Source organism: Lepisma saccharinum, chromosome 9 (assembly GCF_977018435.1).
Source record: "Lepisma saccharinum chromosome 9, izLepSacc3.1, whole genome shotgun sequence".
Taxonomy (NCBI): Eukaryota; Metazoa; Arthropoda; class Insecta; order Zygentoma; family Lepismatidae; genus Lepisma; species Lepisma saccharinum.
In genome coordinates this window covers 73122047-73134957 of record NC_139237.1, presented here as the reverse complement: position 1 = coordinate 73134957, position 12911 = coordinate 73122047, and the positions used below count along the sequence as shown (strand labels likewise).

Here is a 12911-nt window from a genome sequence, read left to right as displayed (position 1 = left end):
ACAGAGGTTAAAGTAATTAAAATATAAAAATAGATAGTGCATACATTCAGAGGTATACACTATCGTCCTTGTGCCTTAAATTATGCCGGAACACCAGTTACGCAAAATATCTTTGTTCTTTATCCTTTATTTGTTATCTCCATTTTTTTTACATGATGGTGTGATTTAATATCATACCAGAAAAAGAACCAATGATTATTTGGAGACCAGAATAATCATTGGTTATAAAAGTGTTAGTAGGTTTAAAATGTTAGTGTGTTAGATCTACAATTATTAATTTTCAGATCTTGACGTTAGTGAGAACATTTTAGCATGTTAGCAATCAGAAGGTAAATACTAGTGTAAAGTGTATGAAATGGGATAAAAGAGTTAATAGTTTAGGGATTTAAGGTTGACAAATTTATTAATTGGGAGTGGTAGGAAGTTTAAAAGCATCTATTTGTTGTTAATTTTTATTTGTTAAAAGTACGTCATCACCATGAATTAGTAAGGTCTAGTAAGAAGTGTCAAGATTAATAAATTTGAGACAATTAAGGGGGTGGGGGAGAGGGTGTCTTTGCAGTAGGATAATTGGGAACTGGGGAACATCAGTACAAGAAGGACCTCATGGATGCCAGAGGAGTGAGAAATCCTGGATACGTTAGGAGGGTGTCTCGTAAGAAGTATTACATGGTATTACGGTGTGTTATCTGTTAGTGGTAGTGATATTATCCTATGCTCTGGGTCAAATCCTTGCTGTGATAACTTGATGGCTTGTACCAGAGAGCCTGGCTAGTCTCATTGCCATCTATTTCCTCTTCTTTCCCACCGAATGTAGTGAATAATCTTCTGCGGGCTGCTCCCTCTGGTGCTTCTAGGTCTTCCTCGATTGGATCTCACTGGAGTTATGGAGGGTTTGGTTCTGCTTCTCTCTGTGTTGTTAATTGTTTGGATCTTCTCAAATGTTGGTTGGGTATGATGGATAGGTGGTGGGGGGTTAGGGATTTGGATTCTGAAACGTAAGAGTTCCTCTTTTGAGATTAATTCCACTAGTTGGTTAAGTTGGTAGAAATTCTCGTATCTTATGAGCTGATAGGTGTCAAAGGTATGTCTCATTACTTTATTGACAGATCTTGTATTTGCATTGGTAATGTTGTTATTAAATCAAAGCAATGTTGTTTCAGCCATAGTACTAGATTCTTATCTAATGCGCAGATTTGTTGGGAAACAGCAGTTTAGTGACCATTGTTGTAGCATTATACAGTGGAAGCTAGTTTTACATTTTTTCATGGAACCCAGAGGAAAAAAATAAAATGTGGGCAAATGTAATATCCAAGAAAAAAATTTTATGTAATTTTGCTCAGTTTGGATCATGTACAATGCAGACGTAAAATCAGCATTCCACTGTACGTACCTGTCAAGATATCTGGACTTCTTGGCTAATATTCATTGTTAAAATATCCATTTTTAGGTATTAATTGTAAAAATGAACAATAGCAATAAACTATGCATACTCATTCCATTATTAGATCTGTGAAAAATAGTTAATTACTGTATTTTATATTCTGTTGTTTCAGAATTGTGGGAGTCCAACTCGTTGAGCAAACTGTACCATTTTATGAAAGAAGGAAAAGGCTCGCAGATAATATTATACTCTCCAATCATAAAGCATACAGAAGGATTTGACAGATACTGTAAGTGTGTAGTATTTTACATATATTGTAATGTGCGAACTAGAGGGATGTAACTCCAGTTTATGAAATTTACAGGAGAAAGGAAATACGTCTGGCCTAAAGAGAGTCGGTAAATTGGAGATACATGACTCCACCTCACTGCTAAGGATTAGAAATGTAGATATGTCAATCTAACTCCAAATAGAGCTCTCGCAGAGGTAATATGTTACACGAAATCGAAAACCGCATTTTTGGGATTATGCACCTCTGGTTCTCATACAACAATATGTAAGAAGACTTAATTTTTCTTTTGGAAAAGGTAGTAAATTATCCAGTGGTGATGCAAATATGGTTATTAGGGCGTACAGGTAACAATGTGTTTATTCTGATGAAACAAAACCAGGTTTCAGCATTTTTTTATTTTTTACATTTATTTAGCTGAAAATTTCAATTTAGCCTTTTTAGGATCTTAACTTCTTTTAGCCATTTTTAGGACCTATAGGATTCATGTATTTCATTAAGAAATGGCTAAAACGAAAATACAACCTCTGACAATAAAGTTCGGTGAATGATCCTGAATATCGAATTATTAATGAAACCTACCTTACTGTCCTTTGAAGTAATCCCCTCTCATGGCTATGCACCGTTGAGAACAGCTGTACATGTCCTGGAAACTTTTAGAAAAGTCTTCTTTCGGGATGGTGTTCAAGACACTCGTCACGTTCCGTTGGATGTCCGGAATATCCTCAAATCTCTGACCTTTCAAAGCGATTTTGAGGCGTGGGAAGAGAAAGAAATCTGGAGGATTCAGATCCAAATTTCTTGCAATGCATTGCTACAGAGAATGAGAGCTGGTGTGTGAGGTACGACCCTGAAACGAAACGCCAAAGCATGGAATGGCGTTCTCCTGCATCACCCCGTCGGAAGAAGGCCAAGGTGGAAAAATTGTTGTTCCCTCCGGCAGGAATTCCTTGTGGATCATGCCATCACTGGAAAAGCAAGTGATAAGCATCGTCTTGATGCGTGATTTTTACGCCTTGACCTTCTTCCGACGGGGTGATGCAGGTTTCATTAAGAATTCGTCTACTTTCGATATTCAGGATCATTCACCGAACTTTATTGTCAAAGGTTGTATATGTTAGAATAGTGACGTTACAAAGTAAGGAATAAAATAGGTTAAAACCTGAGAATCCGGGTCCTAGTTATTACGAACAAAATGCATGTACACAGGTGAATATCTTTCTTCTTCTTAACCCCTTAAGTGCGGAGTACTGAATTTGACGAAAATACCTACATTTTCCAGTAGCGACTTGTTCAACAAATTCAACACTTAAGGGGTTAAAGAATGTTATTTTGACTTTCAGCAGATTGCTGCTTCTGGTGGTAGCTAGATTCGAAAACTAAGCTCCCCCCCCCCCCCCCCGAATGACTGAACTCTTAGCGGTACTAAAATTTAAGCATTTTATCGCCCAATAATGAAAATTAACCTGGAGAGGAATAAAAAGCCATACAATTTTACAAGAAAATCTTATTTGGAAGACTGCTATGGTCATAGTAATATACCAAAGTGACTCGTAAAATCTCAGATGTTGCTGTTATGTTCCAAGTCTCATTGAAAATAGTTAAATACTTTTGGAGAAGGAGGAGGAGAGGATTTTAAAAATTAATAATGCACCTATGGAAAAGCGTTGTATCAAATTTTCTGGGAAATTTGGTTCTTGCATCGGCCCTATGGATGCTAATCGCTTGAGATTTGCAGAGGCTCATCACGAAAAGCATCCCTTCGAGGTCATAACGGAGTAAACATGTACGTGGAACGTAGCAACATCACAAGCATTGACTCGCAGCGCCAGCCTGCAGTTTCCACAGTTCAACGAACATTGCTGTGTGCAGTGTTGCCACATTCCACATACAGCAATGTGAATTGACAATGATATAATGCATTTTAAAAACGGATTCAAAGAGCTTGAAAACAGACCAATGTTGGATTTGTAGGACTACCCAATACTAATAAAAAAGTTGTTCCGGAAAATTGAAAAGAACAGTTTTCTGACAAATTTTGAAAACCTGAAAATTAATAACTGTGTTTAAAACATTTCTGCCTGCACCCTACTAAAATTTCATACGGATCAGACAATCCATTTTTGATTTGCAGAATTTCAAAGAGTGCGATCGTTTGAAAAAAAAAAAAACATTTTTTGTTCTCGCGGCGATAAAAAATAGAAAACATACTCGAAAAATAACGTGGTTGAATAAGCTAAATTTTGATGGAACTTTTTTTTATTTAGGTATGATGGTTACTTTTTAATATTGGAGTCCAAACTCGAGTATCTATAATTTTTAATCTGATAGTAGGGTTAACAGATTTATTAAAAAAAAAAAAAAAAGTGCTCCCCTGGGCTTAGCACCACGCCATGAAGGCGTATAGGGGATGTGGGGGTAACGCCACACACTTTCTTGATCCGGTCATGAGTGGGGTGATGTGATCAGCATCATGCCCCTGACTGCCTTTACCCCCCGGGGTTTCCCCCAGGTACCCATGTCATTCGACGCTGGGTGGGCACCGGGGCCGCTTCCAACATTAGAAAAGTTCCCGGATTTGAATTTATTTATTTTATTTATTTATTTTTACCTATAACAGAGCTTTCACTCCAATTACAATAGGCTTACATATATTGTAAACAATTAAAAATTACCATTTCAATAATACAAAACAAAAGAAGAAGAAATAGAGCAAAAATCATTGATTAAGGAATACTAGCACAAATTTTATAGAAAACATAAATCTAAAAATGACATTTACAGAAGTGGAACACAATACATATCTATATGCAGACATTGATATATACATATATAAACAAATGTACACACACACACATGGGGATAATTATATTTACAAACATACCTACGTATACAGAAAACATCTATAATTATTTGATTTGTTCATTACATTCTTTGAAGGACAGACAGGAATTGCTTGAATGACATAGCGAAATCCAAGTCTCAACCGTATCTGACTAATTCATTGTGTTTAATATATAATCTTAGAATGGGCGAATTCTGGTGCACTGTTGAGGGATTTGCTGTAATAAAAAGGCTTCTGAACCGTAACATGTCCTTCTTAGCATTAACGTTTAATGTTTGGAGGAGACTTGGACTGTCGACTAGCCCATTGACTAACTTATATAAGAATAATTGATCTGACACCACTCTCCTATTGTACAAAGGTGTAACATTGAATTCACTGAGTAGTTGTTTATACGATACCTGATCCTGAAAAGATGATCTTTTGTATTTTTTGTAATACAAGTAACGAACAAATTTCTTCTGAATTCTTTCTATTCTTTCTCTTCATTCTTTTTACTATTACATTGTGTGTAAGGTGACCAGACTACACTTGCATATTCTAATTTGGTTCAAACAAGGTAATTAACCTTTTGGGACCCAAGCATCTCGATCGAGATACCCAAATGTAACCCTCCCGGTACCAAGCATCTCGATCGAGACGCTGTACTAAGGTCGTAGTTTTTACGTTATATCTTTTCTATTTTTGGCTAGAATTTCGATTTTTTTTATATTGTTCCTAACACATGTATTTCACAGAAATATTTTTTTGCATTTCTTTTTGTCTTCATGAAAATGGAGGGGAAAAGGGACTTCTCTTTTGTTGTTCTAAAGCAATGCTTTTCACTCCCTCATGTTAACTGCATTCGAAGGAAGCTTGTTTATCAGTATCCGATGTCAAAATGAAAGTTTTCCGTGGGGGCGCAAGCAGGTGGTGGGGGAAGACTGGTTGTTGAATCTGCGTTGTGAATATGGAATTTCGAAGCACGCTGAAGGAAACCTTTGTATTGTCTAAAAATAGAATTTCAAGCAGCTGCAAGAATCAGCGCACATTTTTCACTGTGTTCTAATTTTTCGTCCGTGAATGTTGTGTGTAGGTGTCGTTTTGTGCCCAAGTGCAAGGACATTTTTTGGGTGAAGTGACAATTTTTTAAAATAATTTTTGGATGTTTTCTCCCTTCCCCCTCCATATATACGCCAAATTTGCATAAATTTTGCATTTTGTGCATTTTGACATTTTTTTTCGGGGGGCAGGGGGAAACACCATTTTTTTTTAAGAAAAGTATTTTTGAGGGGATTTTCCCCTTTCCCCCTCCATATGTACGCCGAATGTGCATAAATTATATATCGTCTGAATCTGTGATTCATTCTGCGTTCAATGGTATATCTTTCATATCTCTAGGGCATTTAGTTTCTGAGCTGTAGTCAATTCAATGTTACTCTGCATTTCGCTCAATTCCGAAGCTTGAGACAGTGGCGTACAAGCGTTTCGTTTCAGGGGTACAACTCGTGTTACATTGGTCATACGGCAATAATGCAAATATTTTTCTGTTTCTTACATGCCAGCCATAATTTCTATGTGCATTTTGAACTTCATATCCTTTTTTTCAGGGGGAGGGGGGGAGAGACAAATTTTACTGATTTTCCGAAGATCAGGAAAAAATTGCATTTTTAGAAAAATATTGTAAATATACCACAAAGGGGTACATAATAATTTGGCACAACCTTTGAATATGTATGCTGGCAATTGGTCGGGACCACTAAATTTTGATGATGTCAGTCTCTTTATGGCTTCTTTGCATTCTGCGTTGGTGATAGAGTCTACCACCAACGTCTGAGATACTATCATGTCAGAGGATTGAAAGATGTTATATGTTGAAGGATTCGAAGCATACACAGCAAAACCTTATTACCCTTATACATTATATGAGCTAGTTCCCTGTTTGTTTTTTTCTTGTTTCTTATAAAATTTCAAAAAGTTTTGGTGTTGCTTATTAAATTGTTCTCGATTTCTGATACATATGTTTTATATGCTATATTTATCATGCTTTTTAGTAGGACTGAACAGATACCACAATTTGCCTATACCGATTCCAACCGATACCGATACTTGTATAATTCCAGTAAAATAACAAAGGCTAGTTACTGAGTCACAAAACTCATCACATCACATCACATTAGCATTAATGATATCAAATACTCCAAATTATTATAATATAACATTATATCACATAAAATGTCCTGTGACATTTTATGTGAACTTCTTTCTACCCCCAGTGGATGCAAAAAAAGAAGAAGAAGTTTTTGAAATGTTGCAAGCATTGTTAAAATGTTGCAGATACACCGAAAAAATCGGTGTCCCTGCCAGAGAAAATTATAGTGTGTAATAAAATGTATGTAGTGCGTATAGCGTACAACTTGCACAAGGAATGCAAGATAAATACAAATGTAAACAACATTCTTATCGTTTGGATTAAACTGGGGAGGGAGGAAAAAGGCATAAAAATATACACAAATACAGATATATATTTAATGCTTATTTGGCAGCTCTGTATATGACCTGCTGTCCATTATTCTCTGGCATTTGCAACGTCGGCAATGCAGTGTCGGCATTGGGCAGTAGTCACACAGAAGGGTAGAGCAGAAGAAGAAAATACACAACCCTCCCTCCCACAGCGACATTCACCCCTTTCCCAGGAACTCCGGAATGACCCTAGCATTATAACAATGCTGGTTTTGAAAATGTCACGTTTTTAACCCACGAGTTTACGAGCAAGAATTAGCAATGAATTGTTTCTTTTATTTCACATAGTGTTGACCACCAGGCAGTTACATGCCTTTGATGTCACTTTTGGGCTCAGTGCTTTCGCTTTAGTCCTGCCTTTGATCTTGTCATCTGCTTCCCAGGAGGGTGCATCATTTTCGGAAATGTACCTGGAATTCTTGTGCGGGATCCCAACCTGTCACAAGGAAGGGTGAACGAACTTTTGAAAAGGACAAATCTTGACAAATGAGTTGTTTCTCTTGGCCTCAATAGCCACTCAAAATCTTTGGTATCATCGCCAGCCCTACTTTTTAGTTTTTTACGTAATTCAACAAATTTAGTTTGATAATAATCTGAGTATTTCATCTCCTTCTGTATGTTTCTTTTTAAGTCCTTATTATGTTTGATGTGAACCAACATAGATAAGAATGTTTTTACATATTGATCTTTTCGCTACATATATTTCTACAATACCATTAATTACCTCGTAAAAACAGTCTAAAGCTTCATTGGGATTCTTGTAAGTAGCTAAGTTGTCCCATTTTTCATTTTCCAAGTGTTTGTACATATTATAGAAATCTGCCCTTGCATAATTGTATACAGTAACTGGATTTGATTTACCACAAGTAACCTTTTTGTTTACAAAGACCTGGATAAATAGTGATGGAAGGTGATGATGGTCTGCCTCAAGCAATGGGTGTAAATTTCTAATAAGGGTCATGCTATCCCTTATAATTGTCAACAATAAATCAAGGGTTTTTCCATTTTTATTTTTTACGTGAATAACTGATTTAAGATTGCCCACTGATAAAAAGTTGGCAAGGGAGGTACTTAAAGGTCCACCTCCATTAAATCAAATTGATCATCTATTATTTTGGTAATATTAAAATCATCAACAATAATTATTTTGAAGCTACGCCGGTTAGCAATCTCCTCGACAAATTCAAAAAATTCCTGATACTTCTTAATTGGTGATTTTGGTGGGAAATATACTGATAAAAAATTAACTTGTATATTCAAATATAAATTTGATACATGCTATTTCTACATGTTCTATACTGATTTTAAATTCCTCATCAGAATATTTCTTTACTACAGCAACCAAGACACCTCCCCCTCCCTATGGACCCGATCTTGACGATAAACATTGCACCGTTTATCTATGAACTCTCCATCATATACACCTACATTTAGCCAAGTTTCCGTTAGTATAACAACATCATAATTTTCGAGGCATATACTAGAGTATAATTTATGTAGTTTTGTATTTAACCCTCTAACATTCTGAACCATTAATTGATTCTATGCATATTAGAAAACTTATATTTACTGTTTAAGCTTTGCAAGAGCAGTGATATATATTTTAATGCCTTTTGCTCTCTTTTTTTCAGTGTCTGAGGAAATGTTTCATGAAGCAGGCTGTGATGCTTATTCGACTGGATTTGTATTTATACGGTTAGCACACATACTAGCTGGACAAAATTACAGGTACAGTTTTGCATTTGTTTAAAAAATAATCTAAAATTTGTTACAGTGATAATGCAAATACTAGAGCTAGAGGTATACAAAAATACATTAAATTTTAGCATCTGTAAAGTTTATTAACTTTCTTGTCCCGGTTTTGTACAAAGTAACTCAGAAAGTTTTTATGTACGCTGGTACACCTCGATGTGGCACCATTTGTAGCTCAACAAATATCCAAACGATACACTGTCTCGGATCTCCCATATTGTGAACTTTTGTACACATCTTTAATAAAGCCCCATGCAAAGGAGACTAATGGAACCAAATCTGGGTATCTTGGTGGCCAGGCAGTTGGGCCCCCTCTTCCGATCCAATGTTCAGGAAACATTTCATTCAGAAATGTGATAATATCTCTATGAAAGTGTGCTGGGGCACCAGCCTGCTGAAATGTGAAACGGGTGGGAATTTGGGGAATGGCAAAGTTCTCCAACATATCAAGGTCGTTTGGTGTGTCCGTTTCATGTTCGAATACTTGGTAAGGATTTTCACTACCCCAAATTGTGCCTGTTAACCTTCCCAGAAATTTGAAAATTTGATTCATCAGTAAATAACACCGTATCAAGATAATTGTGATTTGCATCAATACGCAGAGAATCTCAGCAGCGAAACTAGCTCTTAAGCGGCAATCATCTGGTTTAAGGTACTGAAGGAGTTGCAGTTAGTAAGCATGCAAATGTACGACGTTTGTGAACAATGTCATGAACCTTTGAATGAGGAACGTGAAGTTCATTACTAGCCTGTCTAATGCGTGGACTCCTAGAGAATGCCTCACACACCTGCTCCACAGTCTCTTCGATCACATGCTTTTTATGATGTTTTCAGCCAAACTTCCGGACTCCTTTAGTGTCTTATCCCTCTGATAAGTGGATTTGCATGATGGAGAATTCACGGTCCATTCCATTCGTGAATGCTGCTGAACAAAATAAAGGAGGGAACCCCTGAAAAAATGCCCTCCTCCACCTGCATACATTCGGACGTATACGCTATCGTCCCGGTGCCTTAAATTATACTGGAATGTCAGCTACGCAAAATATTTACCAGATTCCCATATTTATCTTTGTTCTTTATCCTTTATTGGTTGTTTCCATTTTTTTGTTACAAGATGTTACCAGGAAAAGGACCAATGATTATACGGAGACCAGAATAATCATTGGTTTACATATAATAGCGTTAGTAGGGTTAAAATGTTATTGTGTTAGATCTACAATTATTTATTTTTAGATCTTAAAGTTAGAGAAAACAGGTTAGTAATACTAGTGGAAAGTGTATGAAATGGGATAAAAGAGTTAATAGGTTAGGGATTTGAAGTTAACAAAGTTACTAATTGGGGGTGGTAGGAAGTTTAAAAGCCTCTATATTTGTTGTTAATTTTTATTTGTTAAAAGTACTTCATCACCATGAATTAGTAAAAGTCTAGTGTGAATAATAATTCGAGACGATTCAGGGTTGGGAGAGAGGGTGTCTTACTGGAATCGCAGTAGGAAAAGTGGGTGCTGGGGAACATCAGTACGAGAAGGACCTCCTGGAGGCCAGAGGAATGATAAATCCTGAATACGTCAGGAGGGTGTCTCATAAAAAGTATTACATTGTGTTATGGGGTGTTATCTGTTAGACTTGACTTACTTTGACTTAATTCCTTTAGTTCCTATTGGAACATACGGCATCCACGAAGTGTCTCCTTCTCACTCTGTTGCATGCGATCTTCTTCATTTCTTTCCAACTTTTTCCCTGTTGTTTTCCTTCTTCTTCAACAGTACGTCTCCATGAACTTTTGGGTCTTCCCCTTTTTCTAGCACCTTGAGGGTTCCAGTAAAGTGCTTGTTTTTCAATTGTGTTGTCTGCTTTCCTGAGTGTGTGTCCTATCCAGTTCCATTTTCTTCTTTTAATTTGGTTTTTAATCTGGTCTTCTGATGCTCGTATCCAAAGTTCTTGATTTGTGATTACTTCTGGCCAATGTACATTTAATATTCTCCTGAGACATCTGTTAATAAAAATTTGTAGTCTATTTGTGATTTCAGTTGTGACTTTCCAGGATTCTGCTCCATACAGCAATACTGATTTAACATTACTTCTAAAAATCTTTAACTTTGTTTCTGTAGTTATAATCCTACTTTTCCATATTGGGTAAAGTTGTACAAAGGCTTTCTTGATGCGTTGTTTTACATCATGTTCTGCTCCTCCATTTGTTGCAACTACACTTCCTAAGTGAGTAAAATCTGTTAGAGGTACACATCATTTGCCATTTGTGTGTTACACCAAAACATTCCTTTTTTTTTTCTGGATGACCCATGTAATATGTATTCTTTTGTAATTGCGAAGGACTATATTATTACTCCTCCTCCATGGCCATGCGGTCTAAGGCACTGTGCTTTGGACTCCAACTGCGGGACGGCATGTGTTTGAGTCCTTCTGGGTTCAGTCTGGGTTTTCAGCCTGTGTATAGAACCAGTAGCAACCCACCACCGTGAGGAAATTGGGGAGCTATGAGTGAGTAGCGTAACTCAGTCTGGGAATCACCTATAACGACTGTGGTCTTCGGCATGCTGACCCCACGTCACCCCATTACCGGTTGAAGATCTCCACACCTCTAGGTAGGATTGTGGGAGGGAGACTGGCAGTCGGAAGATAGGCCAAGGCCCTTCAAGGGCTGTCAGGCCATGGGCTATGTTATGTTATTATTATTATTATGTTATTACATTTTATATGTAAATTGCGGAACTGAGAACCTGAGGAAAGCACTCCTTAGCAATGCAGAAATGAAGTCTCACAGAAAACAGGAAACCACTGTTTAACGACATTGTTATTCCCGCCATATACATCAAATGTGTTTGAATAATCAGTAAGAACATTGAGTATGTCATAATGCATTGCACTGTACCTATAATGGTGCAATTTTGTCAAGTATCAACATCTCGCAAACTAATAAAGTTGGTAAGAAATTTCCGGCTGTACTTGATAGCCGTATAACTTCCAGTTTTGTGAATTGAATATTCTCATTTAGGACATTCATACATAAATTGTTTTTCATTTATACCTATGTATTTACTGGCTAATACAAGAACCTAAAACAACCTTTCTTCTTGTTTTTCAGTAAAGACAGACCTCTTACTTCAACAGAGCACATAACTGCTGTTACCCCCATGCGGAATTGTCTTAATGTTATCAGAGGCAGCATATCTCATATGGTAAGCTACTAGTTGCTTTGTTTATCTTTTAGCTTAGTTTAGTGTAGGAAAATTGTATTTGAATTAGAGTACGGTGCCATGTTCATGTTAAAACCAGGATAAAAACATACCGCAATAAAATACCAAAAAGGGGCATAGAAAATTTTTGATGTGCAAAAATACAAAATGTGCAAAACTAATGTAATTTTAATGATCGTACACCTACGGGCTTGTTAAGGTGAGTTTGCTACACTGAAAATATGACATATCAGGCCAGCATGGAATATGTGCAATGCAGGGGTGAGGTGGGTGCGGTATGCGATGATGTATCTCTCAGATTTTCACCTGGTGCGGCAATGTACAAAAATGTCACATACTTTTGTGGAGTGTAAATATCATGGAAATTATGCATAAATGAATAATATTCATTATTTTGCTAACGATATTGTAAGGAGAAACAGTAGGGATGTGCCGAAGCCGATTACAGATGTATAAAAATCGGCATCGGCAAAAATCCGATATTTAAACCGGTACAGATTATACTAGAGTTTTACCTTCTAATAAGTTTTATATTTTAGTTTTGTAAGATTTATTGAAAATTGGGTTATGATCCATCATTATTGTAGAGTTTTTGTAATAAAATTATTGCAAACTCTCATTGAGAGGATCAACCTAACTCAAAATCGGAAATAAAACAGTACATTGCTGAACCAGGATCTGCTGTTGTATTGGAAATTCAAAAATGAATATTCAAACCTGAAGCAAGTGCTGAGAAAATACTTGGGCATACCTGCTGCATCAGTATTCAGTGATTGAGTGTTCAGTGTTGCTGAACAGATTTGCGATAAGAGAAAAAGTAGGTTACTTCCTGAAGTGCTTCCAAAACTCGTGTTTCTGAAGTTGAATCTGGCAGCAGTAAATTGCCAACATTAAGAACAGGAATTCATTTTGCATTTCAAATAA

The 12911-nt window shown here is 36.6% G+C and overlaps 1 protein-coding gene across 1 annotated transcript in view; it reads left to right on the top strand.

Moving 5' to 3' along the window:
- Positions 1-12911, top strand: part of LOC145992139 (pre-piRNA 3'-exonuclease trimmer-like) — a 150110-nt gene that overhangs the window by 31246 nt on the left and 105953 nt on the right. Inside the window, exons 7-9 of the mRNA XM_083128404.1 lie at positions 1557-1673; positions 8652-8748; positions 11876-11969. Of these exons, the coding sequence (XP_082984530.1) occupies positions 1557-1673; positions 8652-8748; positions 11876-11969 (308 nt within the window). The remainder of the gene's footprint in view (positions 1-1556; positions 1674-8651; positions 8749-11875; positions 11970-12911) is intronic.